We start from the raw sequence: 24,752 nt of genomic DNA, 5'->3' as shown, positions 1-24,752 counted from the left end.
TTGAACAAATCCATAGGTAAAATTTCCTATGTGAGATGCATTTCCTTGAAAAGAGTTTTTGAGAAAAGGCCTCTCTCAACCAAATGGTCCCAGAAGATATGTAGGATTTGATTGTCACTAGCATAAGAATCGTTCATACTTCTATAAAGGTTGCGATTTATCATCAACCTTCTCTTATACATTTCATCTAACAACACCATAGCAGCACTAGACTTCTCAGCTTTCATGTTGGCATAAGCTAGAGTGGTGTATATGACACTGTCTCCTGAAACTTTTTGCCCTTGCATAGAACTGTATAACTTTTCAGCACAATTAAGCCTTTCCCTTTTACATAACCTTCTAATTAAAGCTCTGTATAAAGAAAGATCAACACATAGACCTCTTCTTGCGAATTCCTCTGGGAGTTTTGCAATGGCATCTTCATTATCTTTATTACAGAAACCATCTACAATCCATGAATAGGTGCAATAACTAGGGGAGAATCCGGCATCGAGCATTGAGAACAAGAGTTCTTTAGCATTCTCCATATCCTGCATCTTGCAGAATCCGTGAATCAGCGCTTTGTATGTGAACTGATCTAGCTTTAGTCCAGCATCCAACATCTTCTCCTTCACCTTCATTGCAGACTTCATATCTCCTATCTTGCAATAAGCATTAATTAAAGTATTACATGTAACATTGTCTGGTTCAACTTTTCTTTCATTCATTTCAACCAAAAGTTTATTTGCACCCCTCATCTTGCCTTGCTTACACAGCATGCGAAGAATCGAATTATAAGCAACTACTCCAGGGTATAATCCTTTGGCCTTCATCACCTCAAGCAATCTTAAACTTTCTTCAACATCATTCTCTCTACAATATCCATCTACTAAAGTGGTGTACGTTATATGATTAGGGGCAGCACCTTTGATTTCTCGGAAAAGCCTCACAGCTTCTCTCATCCTACTTTCTCTACAAAATCCATAAATAAGTGAGTTATAAGTTACAATATCAGGACTAACACCTGCGCTCTCCATTCTATGTTGAACAGACAAAGCTTCATAGTGCATGCTCCTTTTGCAATACAATGATATCAACGTGTTATAAGTGAAAAGATCAGGAAAAATACACTTTGACTCCATCTCACTCACTAAACTCTCTGCCTTCTCTACATCTCCTGAATTGCAACAAGCGTGAATCAGCACATTGTATATGTGAATATTTGGAACAATTCCAAGTCGAATCATCTTCTTGTAAACCTTCCAAACCAAATTAGTTAATTTATCCTTGACCAGAGAATTCAGAAGCACAGTGCAGGCTGGCAAATGTGGCTTAAGCCCATGTAACCTCATATGGTCGAAAACCTGAATTGCATCTTGGGTCATCTTCATATTCGCGTAAACTATCACAAGCCAACTAAATACATGAGAATTTGCATCTGAGTCACCATGGGTGCTGCTGACCAAGGCATTCAAAACTGAAGGTGAAGACAAGAAATCTCTCTGGGCAACTTTTCCAAGCAGTTCTTGTGCAGATTTGAACTGTCTGTGCCTTGTTAGAATGTTAATCATAGTCCATGAGCACTGCAAGGAATGCTTGTAATTTGATTTGGGTATTGATTCGACCCATTTGTAGAAAGCCCAAGTGGGAGAAGGACCATAGCCATGGAGTGAAAGTTGCAGAAGTATTTGGTGGATAGTAGTTGAGTTGAGACTAAAGCCGACCTTGGGATTAAAGAAGTTGTTCCACTGGCCCTTTATTACAATGGCACAAGCACCCAGAATCAATTGTGTCTCACCGATAGGACAAGTTAAACCAACCATGGGCACAAGCAAGCTCACAATGGACTTGGAGAGTTTGCAAGACAATAGTAGTCTGCTATTTGTTTCTGGCTTGGTTTCAAAAGTGTAATCACTTTCATTTCTAGGAAGCTGGAGGGAAATAACCTTGAAAAGAAATATTGATCAATATTATTTTGTGCAGACACAAACAGAAATGGATAGAGATGAAAAGCTTACAAATGGAGGAAGATGGTTTGGAAACGAGCTCACAAATGACAATGATATTGAAGACGAATGCATATGATAAATACAATTACATCTCTATTAAAAGACAATTTATGAAGAAACAATACAAATATAAAGCATTTTCTTATAGCTAATTGACAACATATTTCCAGACTAGTAACCTAGATATGTCTTTTAGTTCAACACTACAATTACGAGAGACATAAAGCATTGCAACTTACAAAACATTAGCAGAAACATGGACATATTTTACTTTAATGTAATTCCAAGAAATAGAAATAAATGATTCTGCAAGCAAGCCATACGTATCTCCCAGTAATAACTAGCTTAATCCAACTTATTGTTAAACAATGAGATAGTGAATTGTAGGAACACAATCTAAAAAAAAAAACTCATGTTCAAGGACTCCACATTCATCATATTGCTGTTTAATGGGATACTTTATAACTACTCATACAAGTAATGATGTATTGAGAGAGAGCCTTAATATGGGAGTTTTTCTTGTTCATGATTGCAGTATATTGGAAACAAATGATTCAAGAGCCTTTACGGAACGATTTTGAAGCTGGCGACAATAGGAAAATGGACTTAAGTGAATGTTCAAAAGATTGTTAAATGTTGAGAAGAAGATTAATAACATTGGAGTTTGACAGTTATGAAAGTGTCATAAGATTCTCGAGTATTTGAACAAATTTGGGGTTGGTTGTGAGTTGTAGGAAATTGGTATGTGTTCTGATTCTAGTTGAAAAAAAGGGTAAAAGGAGCATAACCCAGATAAAAATATACAGTAATATGAGCCACACATAAAGTGAAATCATCTAGACATCTGATGAGGAATTTCTTCGAACAGGTGGCGTGCAAATGAAGCCATGAACACAACATTAGCCAAACAAGTACGACACATGCAATTCAGCGGAACACTTAAAGACGCATGAAGAGCAAGGGTAGAAACAAATCATACCTTGGCGTGTTCTTTCAATTTCAAGCTTGAGAAAAATTCAGAGAGTCCGAGGTTGGGTTGCGAACAAAAGGCGAGGAGAGACAACAGCTTGCTTAGGCTGCCTTACTCTGACTTTTTTGAAATCAACTGAACTGACTAGAGCATCTCTCCACCCTAGTGTAGTGTGTGTGTGTGCTGGACTTAAGTGGTCATCTAACAATGGCTAGTGGCTAGGCCCCTCCTCCAATGTAACTTTTAATCATCGGAGTTTTTACACTACATACTCAAATTATTTTTTTTTTTTTATTGTAGAGCAGAATTTTTTTAAAAAATATTGTGTAAGTTTGACGCTGTGTACTGTATTAAATTTTTACTATTGTTTTACGGTTGTCTTTTAATTGTTCTACTGTTGTTTTTAATTGTTTTGTTTTATTGTTTTGCGGTTATTTTATAAAAAGATAGTAATTTGTAAAAAATTCCGCGTGACAGTAAAATTATAAACTTTGATCCAAAATTCAGTATTTTTGTAAAAATTTATTAATCATTTAGTTTTATGGGTTTTTTTTTTTTTTGGTAAATAAAAAATTAATTGAACTTATTTTTATATGGTATAAATAAATAAATTAAAAGATAATTAAAATTTAAAATATAAAAAATAAAAAAATAATAAATAAATTTGATAAAATTTATAATAATAATTAATAAGTATTGTTGGGAAAATTACCAACGTCAGAAAAGTTCAAGTCACCGGAAAAGTTACAGAGAGTAGATGACTCAGATATAAATTAAAATAGAATTAGTTATATAACATAATGATTAAAACAAATAACACAGAATAATTCAAAACAGTTATAAATTCAAAAAATATGGGGATCAATTCTAAAAATACCGAGACATAAATCTAAATTGAACCAGTTCTATAACAAAATAAGTAAAACAAATAACGTACAATAACACAAAATATAATATAAAGAAACAAATTATATTTATTAACTAGTTAAAAATCTGAGACAAAAAAAACTAGTTCTGTAAAGTAACCAAAATAAACACTTACACACAAAAATTAGTTAAATAAAATAAATAAATCAAAATCTCACTACTTGAATTAACTAACTTAAAAATTGATTATCGAAATAACTTAATTAAAAATCAATTTTTTGAATTAATTAAATCAAAAACTAATTTCTGAAATAACTAATTCAAAAACTGTTTTCTAAAATGGCTAAATAAAAAATCAACTAAGATATAAATTAAAATAGAATCGGTTCCACAACAAAATGACTATAAACAAATAACACACTATGACTTAGACACCAATTATAATTAGAAGAAATAAAATAAGTGGGAATCAATTCCAAAAATACTAATACATAACTTAAAACAGAACTAGTTCCATAACAAAATGAGTAAAAACAAATAACAAAAAATAACTTAGAAATCGGTTCTAATTAAAAAAAAAAAAAAAAAAAAACGTTCCCAATAACACTAAGACATAAATTAAATAGAATCGATTCCACGAATAAAAATAAATAACACCTAATTTAGAAACCAATTATAATTTTAAATCTCATATTTGAGTTGTCGACACTCTTCAGTCGTGTGACCAATATCCTTGCGAAAGTGAAATTTTTTATTATGATCCCGTTTATTCTTTCCATTCCTCATAGGTTCTGGTTTGCAAAATGCGATCATGTTCTTCTCGTGTTTCATTCAGCTCGATATACACAATTTAAATTTGGACATACTTCTCATTTTTTTTTCTGTTTCTTTTTGTCTTTGGATGATTCCTTGGACTCATCTTTCCTTTTCCCATGTGGCTCATGGCTCTTGCTTGTGTTTGCAACATCCAATTCTGCATTTCTTGAGCTGGGTTTATTCCCCGAGCCATCTTTTAATACTTTTATTTCAGACCGAGCTTCTTCTTTTCTAACATATATAACTGCCTTGTCGTTAAATTCATTTATTGATTTGACTTGGTGCCCTTACAAACCACCCCACAACTCGCCTCCCATAGTAGACAAGTGAGTAGTTATCCAAGCTTGGAGTATTGTTAACTGAATACTGTCATTCAAGTTTTTTACCTTTGATACTGTCATGCAAAAGCAGCTCAGAAATGCCTTTAAGGACTCCCCAAGTTATTGCTTGATATTTGTCAAGGATGATGCCTTTGGTCGTCTGTCCCTTGTAGCCTGGAATTACTTTTTTGAATTCTTTAGATAGTTGTTCCGAGGAGGTGATGGAATGATTTGTAAACTTATCAAACTAACTACTCGCTGTCCCTGCAGGGATGTAGGGAACAGTATGCAACATAAGTTATTAGAAACATTACTTGCTCGCATTATGGTATTAAAGTTATTCAAATGTGCATCCAAGTATGTGGTTCTGCCGTATTGCGTGACATGAGGGTTCTTAAATCCTTTTGGAAACTGAGAGTGAAAGGTTTTGGGTTGTCAACTGAATCATACCCTGGAAGCTTTCCTTATTCTCCATCCTAATATTTTATGAACTGATCTCCAACTGAATTATCCTTTGTTGAATTGAGTTATCGGTAGGTTGATTAGTTTGTTCATTTGCTTGATGAGTATTTTTATTTAATCTCTCTCTAAGGTCTGGTGTATTTCTATTTATTTGCTCGTGTAGATTAGGACGCCTTCAATTTATATGGTCTCACAAATCAGGTTGATCACACATATTTTGTCGTTGATCTTGCCTATCATCGTAATTGCTCACTGATCAACTTGTACTTTTGGATTGGTAACTTTGAAAATTACTCATACTTTCTTGCTCACTGCAATATTCATATCGAGGTGTTCTCTCCCCCCACGTGATGGGTTTTCCCGATTAGCCTCAAATTCTTGTGGTGAATCTCGGACAGGTCTTTGCCTTTCAAATAGGTTAGCGAATCTTCCTCTGTTCAAGTATGTGTAGATATTGTCTCTTTCTTCCATCCTATGTCCTTGTGGTGGACGTGGAGGACGACCAGACCGGTTAGACGATTAATTATTTGTATTTTTATTATTTCTTTGAGATGTTTGTTGTCCCCTTGCTCGCGTTTCCCGTGAGATTGTGGCACCCTGATTCTGGGGACCTCGTCTATCAACATGAATGTCCCTTATTTCCCCTGGTTGTTGCTCCTAGGGGCAGTGGGATTATTTGGCTCGCCTCTCTCAACAGTATTCAAGAATAGCTGGTCTTATTCTGCGAGACGCTAGTTAAGATGTTTGTTCTCGCTATAGCCTTTCACGACAACTCTTGAACTTAGTCTTTTGAGATTCTAAGATAAGTTGCACTTTGCTTATTTCCCTTAATCTTGTTAGGCTAAAATTAGTCTAAGTTTCGGGACGTATTTTCGGTTAGTTTTCACTCTTTGTTTCTAGTTTTAGGACTATTTTACGCTTGATTCTTTTGTTTCAGGTCCCCGAGTGTTTAAAGAAAGTATTTACAAGAATTGAGGACAAGTGGTGAAAGAATTGAGAAGAAAAACCAAAAAAAATATGTTGCTGCCAAATCCCGTCGCGACGGGACAATATCCCCGTCGCGACGGGGATTGGCAGAGAGAAGTTCGAGACAAAGTTGCTTAACCCCGTCGCGACGGGGGCATTGCCAGTCGCGACGGGGACCCCAGTGACAGGATTTTTGGGCAGTTTCGTAATTTCGCGAATTTTAAGGATGAGACTTGGTTTAAATAGATAGAGTGCGTGAAAATTAGGGTTCATTCAGAATTGGAGCCCTAGAAACCAAGGAGGAGGCTAGAAGAGCGACTTGTGGCGACCCGGATCAATTGCTTCAACTAGTTCTTTCTCTTCTCTTTAATTTTTCTATGCTATTTTCTGTTTCAATGTTAATTATGGATTTGATTATGGATGTTTTGAACTAAACTCCTATTTAGGGAGAATGATGAATGTTGTTTAAGTTTTTCCTAGTTAATGGATAATTGTCATTCCTCCATATTGATTGTGAACACTATTCATATTTGTGTTTAATTTCCATGTGCAAGATTGATCACCTTTTACATGTTTTATGATCTCAATTCGAAATCTGAAAAGTGAGAATTGAGAATGCTAAAATTGGATAGTCTAGGTTTTGATGTGAAACGAAAGTATTTACATAGCCTTTGTGACATTTAGATTATTGCTTAATGCTGATTTCATGTTAGTTTAATTAAGAGATTAATTAGAGAGCATGAGATTTAGAACCTAGAAGATCTGAAAAGAGCTAGGTTAATTTATAATCTGTCATTCACTTCAAGAGAAGGATAGCGATTAGACATTAACATTGGTAACTTAACAACAGGATTCGTCTCCATATTCTCTCATCTTGATTAATATTCACTTGTTTCTTTAAGTTTCTTGAATTTCTTTCTTCCTTTTTCAATCATAAATACTTTTGATTTGCCAAATAGAATTATAAGTATAGTTTAGTAGTAATTAATCCAATTCACTGTGGTTCGACCTCACTTGCGTGAGTATACTACTTGATTGCGTGCACTTGCGTAGTAATTAATAAATTTTTCGCAACAAATCTTTCAACATACTCACGAATATGTGGGCCAATGATTTGTAAGCTTTTAAAGAACTCATTATCTACCCTTTCTAGTGATATTGTTTCGATCTGTTACACCCAAGAAGACTTCTATATTTATCATCTTGCTATACTTTCCTTATTCCACTGTCTTATTATCAATGTGTAATGTGAGACTGATATTACTTGTTGTCCATTATCTCTCCAAGACAATTCATTTATTACGCAATGAGTTTTTTGTAATTTCTGTGTCCATGTGGCACTTTTATATTTATGACTTAAAATATGGGCATAACAATATTAATATTATAATAAAAAAAATTAAAAAATTAAAATAGTGTAATATTGAGTTTTTAATAAAGAAAAAATTATTATTTTTAATCTATTTTAATATATATTCGGTTGGTACATTTTGAGTCATTATAACACATTTTTATAATTAAAACAAACTATTCAAAATTTATACATTGTGATGAACAAAAATAATCTTCTTTTATTTTTTTTTTCCGAATTCATCTATTAATTTTTTTTTAAAAAAAAAATAGGTATATTTTCAACATAAATATCCTAACTAGCTAATCTATTATTAATTTCTTTTAAGAAAAAAATAAAAAGTCTTATAATTTCAAAATACATATAAAATAATGCTGATAATTAATTTTTTTATTTTTTTTTTTAAAAAAAAACTTTACCATAATATAATGACGGTTACAAGTAGAATATGGTGATGACAATGTAGTGGCAACTACAAATGAGAGTACGGCTTTAAAATTATAAAATAAGTTTTCTGTAGATTTATATTTAAACTTATTAAGAAATATATTGACAACCACAAATAAGATATAAAATTAATAATGACTTTGAATGTAATAGTGACTACAAGTAAAGTATGGTGATGGCATCAATTTTAAAATCATACAATAAGTTTTCTATAAATTTATATTAATTATTATATATTTTTTTAAAAATTTTAATTCAATTTATTCAAACGATATATATTTTGAAAACTAATCGTATAATAATATACATCTATAATAAACCAATTAAAAAAAAGTAAAAACATAAAAATATCCAAAAAAAAAAAAAATACGGTAAATTTATTATTCATATTATAGCAAGAAAATTATAAAAAAAATATATAAATTTAGAATGTAATATAATTTTATAATTCAATTATCATTAAATAAAAGATAACCGCACGCAAAGTGCGTTATATTTTCTAATTTGTTATAAAATATGATTATTTAATTGAATTAACGTCAAATTTAAATTTAAATTAAGATTTATATTAAAAAATAATTATCTAATTTTGTTGATACTTTTAAATTAAATTTAAATATTTAAAATTATTTTTTTAAAAAAAAAAATGATCAATTAATTGATTTAACGGTGTTAATTTTAAAAGTAATTTGCAATGTAAATATCTAAGTTTAACTTTCAGTTGTAGATAAATACCTAAGTTTAATTTTTTACGATAATAATACTTAAGTTATATTTTTAGAACTTCCGTAAGTACCTGGTCGTTAAGTATCAAATCATTATCTACGTTTTATTTTCTTATTGATATATTTAAATTAATTTTAAATAAAAATAAAAATTTAATGACTTGGACAAATTATGGACTACCACGTGACCTTTGACTGTTTGACTTACACCTAACAACTAGGTATCTAGTATTTACGAGAGATTCAGAAATGTAACTTAAATATTATTACCGTCAAAAATTAAAATTAAGTATTTATACCATAAATTACTCTAATTTTAACTTTTTATTTTAACAAAAATAAAAATTCATTAAACTAATAATTTTTTTTAGATAACCATATTTAATATGGTTAGATATATAAGAGAGAAGATAAATAATATATATTTTTTTATAAAAGAATCCCTTTGGTCACACAGGAACAGGATAGGAAAGAACAAAGCATTTATGTGCTGACAAGGCTTTACTATATCAATAAAGAACCAGAATTGTTGGATAAGAAAGCCCAGATTAGCATAATCTTATTTATGTGCTGGTAGTTGTCATTCGAGATTACTTTTAAATTTAAAAAAGAGTGATATTTTATTTATTTAGTCAAATTACTTACTTATAATTGTCACCAAAAGACTTTGGAAACTTGATTAAGAAAAAGAAAACAAATTAGACGAGAACATTTAGGAGGGATAACTTAGTAGATAAGTTATCAAGTGAGAAAGCTTCAACGGGAAATACGAGAGCTGCTTAACTCTTAAGAAAAGAATAAGAAAAAGAAAAAAAATCTGTTCTGTTTTCTAAGGGATAACTAAGCACGAGTCACATATGAGCTCATTCAATACATTCCAACAACCCAAAATATCAACACAGGACATTTCACACTTCATTAATTAATTGACTAATAATAATAATCACACTTCAAGAAAAAGTGATGACATGGGTCACAAATGGAATTTGTCACTGTCCTTGGTAGAATTTTCAAAAACATTGGTCATGTTTTTGTTTTGTTTCATAGAGAAATTTTCAAATGTTGACTCCGAACGAAACAGAGACACTTGTGTTTCGAGTTTTAAGACATACCATGGAATAGAAGATTGCCCCACTATGCAACATGGTTAGACTATACTATTCTATTCTTACTATATTACAAGTCAATTTTGGCAGAAGAAATATGAGAGTTTTGAAAAGACGTTGATCCGGGTAAAGCTGCCATGACTGCATGAATTTACATGACAAAGAATGAAAGAATTGGTTTATTGTGTGTTCGTGATTAAGCGCAACTCCACTTCGAATACAAGCCTTCCTAGCAAAGTTCCTATTTCCGACCTAATTCTGTAGATCAAACGAGCTTTCCGTTGTTCTTCTCATACTCCAGCTTCAACTCCTCTAAACGCTTGGATACCTATGTAAGAATCAACCAAAATACATCTCATATAAGTCAAAGCTTAATGCACCTATCAAATGGTCCTCCAAACTTGATTGAATAAATAACTATGTTTGTTTTGTTTTACCTTCCAAGGTTAATTTCCTAAAAAAGAAAAGCATTGAATGTTTTAACATAATTTGATTGAGAAAGCTAAACAGAATATTACCTTAATTGAGTAAGCCATAGGTAATAATGTATCAGGGTCCATTGCGTCCTCGGGGAAGTTGCGCAAAGCTTGTATGAGTTTCTCAAAGGGTAACTTCACCTGTCAAAATTTACAGACAAGCATCTGTAAGCATTGAAACACTAGCTATATGGGTCTGAAGCATACAAAGATTCTTGACATGCTCACCAAATCATCATGGCAATACTTTAATAGGGCCAAGCCAACTTTAAACACAATCTTAACACCCTGTCAAAAATGTTTCAAAAGACAGTCATAATGAGTTTATAACCGAAAGTAGTAGTTCAAAGAAACTAGATACAGCGATATAGTAAACCAACCTCAGAGAGAAATACATCCCAAATTCGTAGAGCTAAGTGGAACGGGAATGAATAAGAGAAAACAGTTATGAACCATTGACTGGCATACATACTAGGATTTATCATTTCTTGAGTAAAATGCTCCCCAAGCTTTGGCAGAAACTCCCTCACCAACTGTTCAAACTGAAAAAGGTATTGCTGTACCAGAGGTAACCCTACCTACTCAGCAAGAACAAACTTAACAGCCTCAGGATACTAAAATACTGTTCTTTGTCCACAAAAATGTGAATATAAAAAAAGGTTTCATATATATATTTATATGGCTACATGCATACACATAAACATACACACCTTTCCTCTAATTAAGAAAGGAGTGCAAAGACAACAAAAAGAGTTATCAGATCGTAGGATATCTAGGAAAAGCTTATAATGTCTACATAATTCAAATAGGAACTTCTACTAATTAGGGAGGCTTAAGCACATTATATTAATATTGCAAGCCAAGGTCCAAGATGTGTGGAAGCACAAACACTAGGATAATGTGACAAAAATAAGATTGAAGTACCAGATACAATCCTTCCATTGGAGCATGCACAGCTCCTTTAAGTAGTGCAACCAACAACCAAAATGCATCTTCTTCACTCATATAAAGAAGCAACAGCCCAGCCAGGAAACCCATTCCCTGCATTTTTTTTTTTAAACAAAATGACTTTATTCAGCATTCCACTTGAAAAAAGGTAAATAAGAGAGAAGGCTGAAAATAACAAACCTGAACATATCCAACATCTCTGTCATAGACAGAGTACGCCTTCAGAACATTATAGAGGGACCTTTGACCAGGGCCATGTCTTTGCTGGAAGAAAACATGCGAAGGGAAAGTACGAGAAATATCTCGAATTATATCCAGTTCTGAAGCTGAAGTCTCGTATATCACTAATTGCTGCATAAAAAATTAAGCTTCTTCAGCACTACTGTATGAATACGAGGAAGCAAAAGAACTGATAGTATTTGAAGAGAATCACCGTGAATCAAGAAAAGCATTATGGGAACATACTTTGGCAGTAACCTTAATCACAATCGAAAGTAATACTGATGCTACTAAACTATAGAAGATGTACAAATTTGGCACCAATTATCAATCATACAGAGCAAAAATGAAAGTACCCAGAAGTACGATATGATAAACTTCACTCCACAAAAGATTCTATTTTTAGAAAAATGAATCAATGCAGATTCAATAAAACAACCAGGATTTTCAAAAAAGTGATCAGCTATAAGTATTTACTCAATTGATCTATCTGCTACAAGAAATTGATAAAGTTTTAAACTACCTAAGAAAACCTCTGCCAATAACAAAAGCAAGTCTGGGTACTTTAATTTTAGATGACTCAGAAATGCATCATGAGCAGAGTAGGTAAAGCTTCTGTGCCATCAAGTAGAGGTATGTAGATTCAGAAATTTAAAGAAATAAAAATTTAAAGCTTCTGCAAAAGTATACACATTCCAAACATACCATCTGTCAACACACCACTTTAAAAGACTACAATCCAGGATCCACATTAGGATCAAAATTCATCAAAAGTAAGATAATTTAAATATCTATTCAGACAAGCTAAGAATATGAATATTACCTCATATACTCCTGGATTCATCAGCAAAAGGTCACGACTTCCTGAGATCAACTGCCAAACAAGACCCCTTAAACAATCAGGAATCCCTTTCCTAATACGCCTTTTAACAACATGAGGTTTTCTTCTGACATAATGCTTCCAATCACTGCCTCCTACCCCAATCATCTTTCTCCATTTTCTAACCCTCCTTTCATCTCTAAGAAACATCAAAAGTAATCACGAGTTGATACATCTTATTGTGAAATCTCTCTTCACTAGAACATCTAATAATCATTTAAACTAAATCACTTATAAATGATTCAAGTAAAAAAAATAAAAAACACACCTTTCGTGTTCACTGGCTGATCTACTCTTAGTAAAAGCATCAGATGAGTTATTGTGTTCCTGTTTCACAAACCCAAATCTGTCCAATGCCCTTGGAGATGGAACTGGACCGGGTTCATAATCATCTATTCGTTTCTTCTCCATTGTAGTATATCTAACAAATTAATTTAAAGCCATAACCTTGCCAGACAAGACCCACATATAAAGCAATCTGCAATAAATTAGGAAGAAAATAATTAATACAGCTTGCAGTAAACTGTGATCAAAATCCAAACTAATAAGATTAAAAGAATATATATGTTCCTACTGTTTCCCAATGACCCAGATTTCAAGCACTCTACATAAGACTTTTCAATAATGAAATCTAAGCAAGAGGATTTTATTATAAAGATACCTAAAGAATATGCTGAAGCAAAATGTTACTACCAGACAAAACTAAGGACATAAAACCCATCTTATCTTACAATGATTCAAGCCTATATAATTCAAAATGTAAGACAAAAAGCTAACCATACCCAATAATGAAACACACCATAAATTGATAATGGAAGCATTATAACGGATGGGGGGTTCCACCCATTACCATAAATTATCCCCTAATTGAGATAAAGTGTAAGACCCGTGAAGAAAAATAGGATGAGAGAACGAAACTAGGTCTAGAAATCTGAGTCGGGGAGTGATGGGTTTTCTTCTGCGGACAATTTTATGTAATATTTTTGCTAATAAATAGTGTTAATATTTGCGGTTTCTTCTTACCAATGAAATCGACAGAAAAGGAAAGCTCAGATATGGTGAAGCTTGTCCTTCCAATCACATGGATCATAATTCATAACTACGCGTGTATAAACAAACGACAAATCTCATTGGTGTTTCTGTGATTTTAAAGTGATCAGAAGAATATAGGTGTTCTGCAGTGGGTTTCATTCGACAACAACAATAAAACGACATTAAATAGATCGACGACGACATTATTATCAGACAACGACAGCTTTTGGAGAATGAAGTGGTTTTGAATAAAAGACTTTTTTTTTTTTTTAGAAGTAATGGAAAATATATTTATGATTAATAGCTCAATTGAACAAAGTTCATTATAAGTGTAAAATCTTTATTGAAAATTTACAAAATTATTTTACTATTGTTGTCCTTAATTTTGCCTAAAATACGTAGACTAATATGACAACGACACGTGGATCTAAGAAGCACAACTATTAGATAAATCGACCAAGTCTTTTTGCATCAGGAGTGTCAACGAGAATATGCCTCCCGGAGGAGAGGTGAAGGCTCCACATACTCCTGGAAACCAAGGGAACGCTAAGGTATCTCCGGGAGGTACTGGACCTTATTTGAACAGTCACCTCTTATTTAATGCCGCATGGGAGAAAACGTATTGGAACTGCCATAAGCAATATGTATGACGGCGTAACCCCTCTTTTGCAGCTATTACGCTATGATTAATAAGGCTAGTGATGGCTACTTTAATTCTGGGTTCATAAGAATTAAAGAGAGCAACTAAGAGGAATATCTTCCAAGAACATTCTCTGTAATAAATACTCTCATAAATAAAAAAGACTCGTGGACTAAGGCTCATTAATGTCCCAACCACGTAAAAATCTCATGCATTAAACTTCCTACTGCTTTCTTACATATATTATTAAATTGGTTACCGAAAACCTCGGTCAACAACTATGGTATTATGTGAAAAAGTTCATGGGCACGATTTACTACATGTCAAAATTCAGGAGAAAAAATTACTAATTAGCCATATTTTAATTTCTTGTACTGTCTAGTACTGTGTGGATATTGTTGAATTTACTATTTATTAGAACATGTTCTGAACGATTATTTTAAGGAATATTTTACACTTACTTCTTGATTGTTTCCTTTCTCTTTTCTACTATCTAAAATGTCTCTAGGGTGTATATAGACATTCTTATGTCATTGGTTTCTGATCATCTCTCTTGTTTATTATTTTTTAATTATTTTTCAAATTTTTAGAAAGAATTTTATTATGTGAAGAATTTGAGTCTAGCAAGTAGGGCTGAGCATAAAATCCAGAAAACCGAAAAAACCGATCGAACCGACCTACCGAACACCGCTGAAACCGAAACCGAAAAAACCGAAAACCGAAAAAACCGACGACGGTTAAAACCGCCACTAAACGGTCGGTTTTTTTTTGGGTACTGAACCGACCAATTCAAACCGAAACCGACCGAATATGTTATACATACATATATACAACTTTCATATTTAATTTATAATGCACACAGTAATAACATATAATACACTTATACACTCAGTACACAATACACATAATATAACCAAAAAAAAAAAACAAAACCCTTTGACCAGTCCACTCTTTTTCTCATTAAATGAAAAGTGAATTGTACATTTTCATTTTCCCACTCTTTCGTCCAAAACCAACACAATACACATAATGCTATTAATTATCATCTCTTTCCTTCTTTCTTTCTTCTTTAATTTTCTTTTGCTGCAACTGCTAGGGTTTTAATTTTCTTTTAACTACATATTTTAATTTATATGGTTGCACTTATAATATGTAGAATCATGTGTTTACAATTGGTTTTTGAACAAATAATTTGCATGATTGTGGTATTTTTTTTTTTAAAGAAAGTGTCTATATGGTTGTAGCTTTAGATTTAAGAATAATGGGTTTATGGAATAAATTGGACTATATTTTTCAGCAAAAAAAAAAAAAAGTCGGTTTTGGCGGTTTGAACCGACCGAACCGCGGTTTAGTTTGGTCGGTTTTGGGGCGGTTTTAAATTTGGTCGGTCGGTTTTGGATTGAACCAATCCAGACCGAAAAACCGAAAGTTGGATTTTTTTGAGGGAAAAAACCGACTAAACCGACCAATGCTCAGCCCTACTAGCAAGCTCTTAGTGTTTTACTGTTTCTGTAAAAAAAAAATTGTGATAATTATGCAAGCACTACTAGAAAAACAAGTTTTAGTGACCTATGTTAAGTGACTTTAAAACTCTATAATGACATTTCATTGCACGTCAATTGGTTTTGAGATGAAACCTCATTTATTTTATCCCAAAATTCTAACACACTCACGTACTAAGTAACAACAATACACAAAAACCATCACTTTATCTTTTTTTTTTTGTTATTTTTTAATTCTTTATTATTATTTTATAGATTTAGTGATTCAAATAAATGCCATTATATTAGTTTTTTTTTTAAAAAAAATAATAATATATAATTCTTTTAATTCAGATTTTATATATTATAAAAATTATAATAATAATTTAATATATTATATATTAATACTATTAAATATAACAATAATAATTTTAATTAATTAAATGTAAAATTTATAATTAATATATATCTCATATATATTACTAAAGAAAATAATTCAAAATACTTTTTAAACATTAACAAAACTAACAAATATTATATTGTTTATTAATAAGAAACATAAGTAACATCAATAAAAAATAACTATAAAACTATATATAAATTCCAACTAACAACTAATGTTGGTCTATTAAAAAAAAACTAATCTCGGTAAGTTTTAATAACCGATAACATCTCACTTGCTTAATACTCTTTCACTTCATCAATTTCTTTTTGTGTATACTTTGTATTAGATTCTTTACTAGTGGTTCAGGCGGTCAATAGTACGATTCCTATGTCATCTTTGTTTGGTCTTTTAGTTCAAGATTGTCGTTTATTGCTCTCTTCTCTAAATCATATTTCTCTATATTTTGTTCAACGATATGGAAATAAGACCGCTTATTGTATTGCCAGAAGATTTTGTTTTATGTTAGATTGTACTTTCAACAAGCTTAATGCTACTACTTCTCTAGTGGACATTGTAATAGTTGAAAATTATTGAATAAAATTATTCACCATTTGATAAAATAAAAAATCTCTTTTAATTATATATTTTCTGTATTATTATTATTACTGTTATTATTTTGAAAAAAAATACTATTCCTGATTTCAATTTATGCATAACTTTTTTTTTTTTACTTTTTTCTTAATTATAAAAAGAGGAAAAAAAGGAAAATTTGTGTTGATATTATTTTTGGAACCTCTTAGTCTTAAGACTGTGGAAATTTATATTAGACTGTTAAAAATTAGGATTTGCCAAACTCCGGGCAACAAAACACCGCGTGGCTTATCTCTTAGCCTCAAACGGGACCTAATCGAAACCCAAAAAATACGTATTTCTTCCAAGCTAGTAAACCTTCTCTTCCGTCTTCACCAGACGATTCAATCAGGTCAGTTGCTTCATCAACCTGTTCAAAGCTGGTAGCTTTAACTCCATTCATTTAGTTTTTTATATTTCAAATCACAAAATGGATATACAGTTAGTGGCAGGAAGTCTTGCTCATTAGTGGTAGTTCTGTAGTATATAGAGACATGGCTTGTTTTTCTATTTCTTGCAGTAATGGGTTATTTATTACCCACAACAAGTTGGAATTTTGTGGTGGAAAAACCAAGCCTTTGAGGGGATGTGAACGTTTTTGTTATACTTCTTTTCCCTACAGTTATAAGGGATTTCATAAATTTAATAAATCTCAAGTTGGGTTGCTTTGGAATGGTAATTTTAGTTCATTGATTAATGATAAGGGTAGAGTTGCGCCATTTGGGTTCTGTAGCTGTTGTAAATTGCATCATGGGTTGCCTTGTAAAGATGAGATTAAGTCAATGAGGAGTGGAAACAATGGAGATAAACAATCCTATTTAGGGAAAAAGGAAAAGGGCAAAATGAGAAGGAGATTTTCATTGAGATTACGTCCGAGATTGCGGTTATTGACTATTAGAATGAAGAGAGTTTCAATTGAGACAATGTTGAATGATGTCAAGACTTATGTGCGAAAGAATATAAGAAGAGTATTGCTATCTGGCTCTGTTTCAGTTGCATTGGGGATGTGCTATTTGTTTTTGAAACTAACAGCATTGCCATCTCCAAAAGTAGTTCCATATTCAGACTTGATAGCGAACCTTCAAAACGGGTCTGTTACAAAGGTTCTGATTGAAGAGGGGTCTCGCCGTATATATTACAATACAAACTTGCAGAGTGAAGAAGCAGGTACTCAAAAGTCCAATGGAGAAGCAATGCCAATAAGTTTGCCAAATGAAGATGAGGCCAGTAAGGTTGAGAGTGATATTGGTACAAGATCTGTCACACCACAAAGTTTCAATATATTGAAGAAATCCTCAAAGGCTCGGGCTTCAATCCCTGAGTGGCAGTATGGCACAAGAAAAGTAGACCATGATGAAAAGTTTCTTCTTAGCTTGATGCGAGACAAGGGAACTAGTTATAGCTCAGCCCCTCAATCATTATTGATGTCAATGAGGAGTATTTTGATAACTGTTCTAACTCTATGGATTCCTTTGATTCCTTTGATGTGGCTCCTTTATCGGCAACTTTCTGCTGCTAACAGCCCTGCCAAAAAGAGGCAACGCGATACCGAGGTAGTTGGTTTTGATGATGTTGAAGGTGTTGATTCTGCTAAAGTGGAGCTCATGGAGGTAAGCACTAAACATTTTGTCATTTGAGGTTACATCCAGTGTTTAAATATTTTTTCTTGTCAGTCATTTCTTATCATGGTAGTTAGATGATTAACTAGATAATGATATATGTGGTTCTGGATAAATAATTATTTTTGACATATAAGTAGTTGTTATGGTTAAAATCCCTTCTAAAATTATGGGAAACGTGTCCTGGTTCAGCCACAATGAGTGTTGTGTACCCATAACTGTATGTTGAGTGCATACCACTGTTGGGTGCTAATTGTTATAAGCCTTGTTTGTCTGGGGCTATTTTTGTAACCAATGTTTTCCTCCGCCACAAGTGAGGATTCTCAATACATAACAGGGAGGGTCCTGTCTAAGACAAGAGGTCCCTTTCTCTTTTTCAAAAAACTGTATGTATTATGTGTATGCATACATAGAAAATCTTAAGACTAGAATCACAAGTGTATCATAGTTTGTTGTTGGAGCTTTCTCTTTTGGGATTAATTTATTGGTATATGTAGGCGTATGTACATATTATGTATTACACTAAGAAATTTTTATGGGAACAATACAGACATTTTAGGATTCAGTTTGTTCCGAAAGTGTTTACCTACAAATTTGTGCTGATAGAATCTCTTTTTTGATGAGTTAAAACATTTGCTGACAAGATTACTCCAAGAAGTAGAAAACTGCAAAAGCTAGCTTTTTTTGTGAAGTATCTTAGTTTATCTTTAATGACACAGTTTTTGTTTCTAGATAGTTTCATGCTTACAAGGTGCTATAAACTACCAAAAGCTTGGAGCAAAATTACCCAGAGGTGTTTTACTGGTGGGTCCTCCAGGAACAGGGAAAACGTTACTTGCCCGTGCAGTGGCTGGAGAGGCAGGTGTACCATTTTTCACTGTTTCTGCTAGTGAATTTGTGGAGATGTTTGTTGGAAGAGGGGCAGCACGCATTAGAGACCTTTTCCTTGTGGCAAGGAAATCTTCCCCTTCAATTATTTTCATTGATGAACTTGACGCGGTTGGAGGAAAGCGTGGTAGAAGTTTCAATGATGAGCGAGACCAAACACTGAATCAGGTAGCCTAACTTTTCATTAACTTACGTTTTCTAATTATGCATATTGCTCTTCATAGTTTGATGCATTCTCAGAACTGTTAGTAATTTGACCTTTTAAACCATTAATCATCATCTGGGATTTTTTTTAGTTTATCAACCATTACTCTAATATAGCTTTCCCTTCAGACAACTTCTTTTTCTTCATCATAACCTCATATTAACTTTGAACCTTTTTCTTGTTTACTAAGGTTTCTACTTTGACATTATAATTTTATGAATAGCTAGTCTGCTAGTCCATAATTCTAAAACTTTTCTGCCTGTGCAGTTGCTGACAGAAATGGATGGATTTGAGTCAGACATGAAGGTAGTTGTTATCGCAGCGACCAATAGGCCAGAAGCATTGGATCCAGCCCTTTGCCGGCCAGGCCGATTTTCGAGAAAAGTATATGTAGGAGAACCGGATGAAGAAGGAAGGAGAAAGATCTTGGCTGTCCATTTGAGATATGTTCCTCTAGAGGAAGATATGAATCTAATATGTGACTTGGTTGCTTCCCTTACCCCAGGTTTTGTAGGTGCCGATCTTGCAAATATTGTCAACGAAGCTGCTTTACTCGCTGCTCGCAGAGGTAAGTTTAAATATATTTCATATACCTTCAAGTCAAAACGCATTTTCCTCTATCGAAATATCCATTTTTAAAACATGTCATAGATGCCATTCATTATGGATTATTCAATGTTTAGTCTGATTGTTCTTGTAACTTGTAAGGAGAGAACAAATACAGACCAAAAAAATGTGAATATATAGCAACTGTGAGTAGAGATATTAAATTCACTTCTGGGGTTTGCAGGTGGTGAAATTGTTACAAGAGATGATATAATGGAAGCAATTGAAAGAGCAAAGTTTGGAATTAATGATAAACAGCTGAGGCCTTCTACAATAGGGAAGGAGCTGGGTAAACTGTTTCCATGGATGCCATCTTTGGCAAGAAAGAGTGACACCAGAACAGAAGGGTTTCAAGATCCATTAGGATATCAGACTTTAAGCTGAAGTGAAGAAGAGAGTATACAAAGAGTCTATTGATGTAACTTATATTGGATTTTGGACTTGAATATCCATTTAAATTTGGATTGGTAATTTTTTTTTATTATTTGTTACCATCTATTGAACATATAAATTTTCATAAGAATGACATAAATGGAATCTCAAAACTATTACTTGAATTTGAGCTTCACATCATAAGAGCCAATCAAATTTCTGGTATGAATTCCATGAAGTGTCATGCTGGTAAAAATGGAGTCATATTCTGGTCAAAAGTCAACTTCTAAAATGTCCTAATCAGTTACCACTCAATTTGAAGGCCCAATATGAAGAAAGCAATGCTTACTCAACTTGCTTTTTGTTTAGTGCACAAAATTATCAAGTGTATTCTCAACTTGCGTTGCATGCATTGCCAATCATATCAAGTTTTAAGATATTGGAGTGAAATAGTGACTATAAAATTGGTTTATTGTGGGAACCATCTCATTATATCAATGGTCTTACCTTACTTCTTCCTATTTGATTTATGTACTTGAAGAACTAGGCGTGGGATATTATGGAAATCCAATTCAGCTAAAAGACAAATAGAAAAAGTAATATTAACATTGTCCTATAAAGATGACTAGACCGTTACTAAAATGGAAGTCCTTTTCCAAATTGGTATATGTTATAACATTTTTGTTCCTATTTATTTCCTATTATTCATTCTTTTCTAGAGTCTAGTTGATGATTCCATTGGCCAGCAGACAAAGGGAAAACAAAAGAGATGTTATTTATTTATTTTTGTAATAAATTTATCTTTTCTCTAAAATTTTGGCACAATCATTTCATTATTTCATTGTAATTTGTGGATTTTGAGTGCATTTAGTAATTAAAAAAATGTTAGGTATTTTATTTACATAGACTAGTAGATTAACACGTGCGAAACACGTGCATGTAATTTTATTAGCATTATTAGGGAGTTGGCTTTGTGTGAGGTTAATCTTTTTGTTGATGTTGGGCTATGTGTTGAGGGTGCAAAGATGGGAATGGGAGTGATTGCTTTGGATTCTGATGAGGTAGTGTTTTTTTGTTGCTTTTCCTTCGACTGATAATTTTGAGCCTCATGTTACTAAGGCAATGGTATTGTTTCACGGTCGTTCACTTTATTTTCGATTGGGTTTCAAAATGTTGCAGCGTTTTTTGATTGCTTTCGTTTGGTGGCGGTCAATAGTCAGAATGTTCGTCATAATGAATTCGGTATAGTGCTTATAAATCTCATGTTCGAAAATTCTTCCTTAGTTTATCTTTGTCTTATTGTAATAAGTCAGTAAATACTATTGTTTATTCTTTAGCAAAGAAGACGCTTATTTTAGATGAGTTTCGTGTTTGGTAGTTGGGACTTTCCATATATCTAATTGTTTGATTTTGTGTTCTTTTTTGTATTTTGGACCTTTTAAGCTTTGTACCGTTTAATGGACTATTTTTGTTAAAAAAATCATTTTAATTTTTTTAATTAATTCAAATATAAAAATTAAAAAAAAAATCTATTTTGTCAAAGAGAATCATTGAATAAATTAAAACAATATATAAATGTAAATATATTTTATTTTAGGGTTAATTTTACAAATGCACAAAAACAACAAAAAAACAACAAAAATACGGTTTCACGTAATTTTAAACATTTTTACGATTTTTTTGATTTTATTTACATAAAATACAGTATTTTTATGTTGAAATTTTGTTCATTTGTTGTTAATTTTTTGTTATATGTATGTTATTTTTTGTTGTTTTTTTGTTGTTATTTTCATGTTACTTTTATGTTGTTTTCTTGTTGATTTTATGTTGTTTTCGTGTTATTTTTTGGAAAACCATAAAAATATAAAAAAACATTCTTTAAACGTAAAAATGTAAATATTTTACAAAAAATGGTGCCTTAGTAATTATTCCTTTATTTTATATATACTAAATAAAATTATAAAGAAAAAACGCAAGGCCTTTATATTTAGTAAAATAAATTCAATTGGTGCTCTGAAATCAATTTTAATAAAATAAGTTTTCAAAAAATTGATAATTAAACAAGGTCAGTCTTGAACTTTAGTGAGTTATATATATATATATATATATATATATATAAAAAAAAAAAGGAATTACCTCATATACTATTATTTTAACCTTTTTTTTTTTTTTTTTTTAAATTTACGGTTTAGGTTTCTAAAGTGGTTGCAGCGCTAGTTGCAATAGGGGTTACTATACGATTTTTTATTGCAATTCAGGTTGCAGCGCTAATTGCAATAGGAGTTTCTATGTAGAATTTCATAAAAATGCAAAGAAAATTATTTTGAAGTGTAAAAATGAAAAAGTCCCCCCAAAAAATTAGGCCTTTATCTAGAAAGAAATGTAGTCTTTTCAAAATCAGTAATAAAATGCGTGTTTTAATAAGAGAAAATATATTTTTTGGGCTCCTACGCTAGGTTGGCCGTAGGCATAGGCCTAGCCCGCGTATGCCCAAAATAGAACCTGTACTTAAGCTTAATTTTTCAACGGTTGCTTCAGATGTAAGCTGATCATCAACTTTAAATTTAGTAATAGGAGAGTTTTATTTACACTCCAAAAATTTTTAAATACACTTCATTCTAATCATTTTTATTTTACACAAAATATATATCTTTTATTATATTAATTTTTTTTTTAATTTTTTTCTTCGAATTCATTTTCTTAAAAACTATACATACTAAATTAAAATAAATTATATTTTAAATATTATAACAAAAAATATTAAAATAAAAAATCATAGGAAATCTTATTAGAATTTTTTCAAAAACAAAATATACGCAATTTAAAAAAAATTATAGTGTGAGAATATTTTCCTTAGTTTATCTTTGTCCCATTGTAATAAGTCATTAAATACTATTGTTTATTCTCTAGTAAAGAAGACACTTAAAGGCGTTTGGTTGGGAGGAATGAAAATATAGGAATAGGAATGAGAATGGGAATGGGAATAGGAATAGAATGGAATAAAATTTAAAATGGATAAAAAAAATTGATAAAAAAATAATTTAATTTTTTTTCTTGTTACATTGGAATGGTCATTCCTTCCTTTTTAAAATGGAATAGCCATTCCACCAAAATGGTGGAAAGAGCATTCCATTGGAATGCCATTCCAATACTTTAAAATGCAACCAAACAAAAGAATGGAATGAAAATTATTTCCTTTCCATTCCATTCCATTTCATTACCTCCAACCAAACGCCACCTTAGATGAGTCTTGTGTTTGATCGTCGGAGCTTTCCATAGATCTAATTGTTTGATTTTGTGTTCTTCTTTGTATTTTGGACCTTTTAGGCTTTGTGTCGTTTAATGAATTATTTTTGTATTTAAAAAAAAATTATTTTAATTTTTTAAATTAATTCATTTATCAGAATTAAAAAAAAAATCTATTTTTTTTCGAAGAGAATCATTAAATAAATTAAAACAATAAATAAATGTGAATATATTTTATTTTATATATATTAAATAAAATTATAAAGAAAAAAGGTATAAATTTTTTCAAAAGTATTAGCGAAAAATATATGATTGGCCTTTATATTTTGTAAAGTAGATTGAATTGGTGCTCTTAAATCAATTTTAATAAAATAAGTTTTCAACAAATTGATACTTTAAGTAGGGGCAGTCTTGAACTTTGGTGAGTTATAAAAAAAAATTGGGTCCTTATTTTGAAAGAAAAATAGTTTTTTTAAAATCAATAAAAAACTATGTGTTTTAAAAAGAGAAAATTTATTGTTTGGGCCCCTACGCTAGGTAGATCGTAGGCATAAGCTTAGTCCGCATATGCCCAGAGTAGAGCCTGTACCTAAGCTTAATTTTTCAATGGTTGCTTTAGATGTAGGCTGATCACTAACTTTAAATTTAGTAGTAGGAGAATTTTATTTACACTTCAAAACTTATAAATACACCCCATTTTAATTATTTTTATTTTACATAAAACATATATCTTTAATTATATTAGTTTTTTTTTTCTTCCAATTTATATTCTTAAAAAATATACCTACTAAACAAAAATAAATTATATTTTAAATATTATAACAAAAAAAATTAAAATAAAAGATCATATGAAATCTTATTAGAATTTTTTTAAAAAAAAACAGAATATACATAATTTAAAAAAATTATAGTGTGGGAATTTTTTTTTAAAATATTAAGAGTAATTTTTAAAAATTATTTTAAGCTTAAATTTTTAAAAAATTTAAGTGTACTTATCATTTTGTACCTCATAAAGTTATAAGTGTACCCCAATATTATAAAATAATTAACTTAAATAAATTTTAAATATCACTTTTAATATTTTTTTTGAAATTTCTTTTTCATATA

At 31.4% G+C, this 24,752-nt stretch overlaps 3 protein-coding genes across 7 annotated transcripts; 1 reads left to right on the top strand and 2 right to left on the bottom strand.

Annotated features, from left to right (window-relative positions):
• Positions 1 to 3,180, bottom strand: LOC115701197 (pentatricopeptide repeat-containing protein At5g38730). The gene is made up of 2 exons (XM_030628919.2): positions 2,968 to 3,180; positions 1 to 1,925 (listed from the first exon to the last, which is right to left on the bottom strand). The coding sequence occupies exon 2, from the start codon at positions 1,800 to 1,802 to the stop codon at positions 27 to 29; it is 1,776 nt and encodes a 591-aa protein (XP_030484779.2). The 5' UTR covers positions 1,803 to 1,925; positions 2,968 to 3,180; the 3' UTR covers positions 1 to 26.
• Positions 3,181 to 9,818: 6,638 nt separating this feature from the next.
• On the bottom strand, positions 9,819 to 13,935 carry LOC115700750 (uncharacterized). Of its 5 annotated transcripts, none has more exons than XM_030628388.2 (9): positions 13,324 to 13,935; positions 12,810 to 13,019; positions 12,485 to 12,680; positions 11,623 to 11,793; positions 11,419 to 11,535; positions 10,875 to 11,072; positions 10,723 to 10,782; positions 10,537 to 10,635; positions 9,819 to 10,346 (listed from the first exon to the last, which is right to left on the bottom strand). In XM_030628388.2, the coding sequence occupies exons 2-9, from the start codon at positions 12,950 to 12,952 to the stop codon at positions 10,284 to 10,286; spliced, it is 1,047 nt and encodes a 348-aa protein (XP_030484248.2). In that variant the 5' UTR covers positions 12,953 to 13,019; positions 13,324 to 13,935; the 3' UTR covers positions 9,819 to 10,283. The 5 variants fall into 5 exon arrangements, with proteins under 5 accessions (XP_030484248.2, XP_060957971.1, XP_030484249.2 ...); XM_061101988.1 differs by having other exon boundaries at positions 13,341 to 13,935; XM_030628389.2 differs by having other exon boundaries at positions 13,392 to 13,935.
• A 2,958-nt stretch (positions 13,936 to 16,893) lies between these two features.
• On the top strand, positions 16,894 to 20,595 carry LOC115699683 (probable inactive ATP-dependent zinc metalloprotease FTSHI 3, chloroplastic). The gene is made up of 4 exons (XM_030627206.2): positions 16,894 to 18,319; positions 19,061 to 19,384; positions 19,689 to 19,989; positions 20,212 to 20,595. The coding sequence occupies exons 1-4, from the start codon at positions 17,204 to 17,206 to the stop codon at positions 20,409 to 20,411; spliced, it is 1,941 nt and encodes a 646-aa protein (XP_030483066.2). The 5' UTR covers positions 16,894 to 17,203; the 3' UTR covers positions 20,412 to 20,595.
• Positions 20,596 to 24,752: the final 4,157 nt, after the last annotated feature.

Source organism: Cannabis sativa, chromosome 8 (genome assembly GCF_029168945.1).
Source record: "Cannabis sativa cultivar Pink pepper isolate KNU-18-1 chromosome 8, ASM2916894v1, whole genome shotgun sequence".
Lineage (NCBI taxonomy): Eukaryota > Viridiplantae > Streptophyta > Magnoliopsida > Rosales > Cannabaceae > Cannabis > Cannabis sativa.
The sequence above is the reverse complement of the archived record's forward strand: the minus strand, read 5'-3'. Positions and strand labels throughout refer to the sequence as shown.

Excerpts from the sequence above, each read along its gene's own strand:
- LOC115701197 (XM_030628919.2), bottom strand. The coding sequence starts at position 1,802 with ATGGTTGGTTTAACTTGTCCTATCGGTGAGACACAATTGATTCTGGGT.
- LOC115700750 (XM_030628388.2), bottom strand. The coding sequence starts at position 12,952 with ATGGAGAAGAAACGAATAGATGATTATGAACCCGGTCCAGTTCCATCT. Across the intron at positions 11,073-11,418 it reads CAATGGAAGGATTGTATCTG|GTAGGGTTACCTCTGGTACA; the intron begins GTACTTCAATCT and ends CTTGCTGAGTAG. Across the intron at positions 10,783-10,874 it reads GGGATGTATTTCTCTCTGAG|GGTGTTAAGATTGTGTTTAA; the intron begins GTTGGTTTACTA and ends CATTTTTGACAG.
- LOC115699683 (XM_030627206.2), top strand. The coding sequence starts at position 17,204 with ATGGCTTGTTTTTCTATTTCTTGCAGTAATGGGTTATTTATTACCCAC. Across the intron at positions 18,320-19,060 it reads CTAAAGTGGAGCTCATGGAG|ATAGTTTCATGCTTACAAGG; the intron begins GTAAGCACTAAA and ends TTTTGTTTCTAG. Across the intron at positions 19,990-20,211 it reads TTTACTCGCTGCTCGCAGAG|GTGGTGAAATTGTTACAAGA; the intron begins GTAAGTTTAAAT and ends TGGGGTTTGCAG.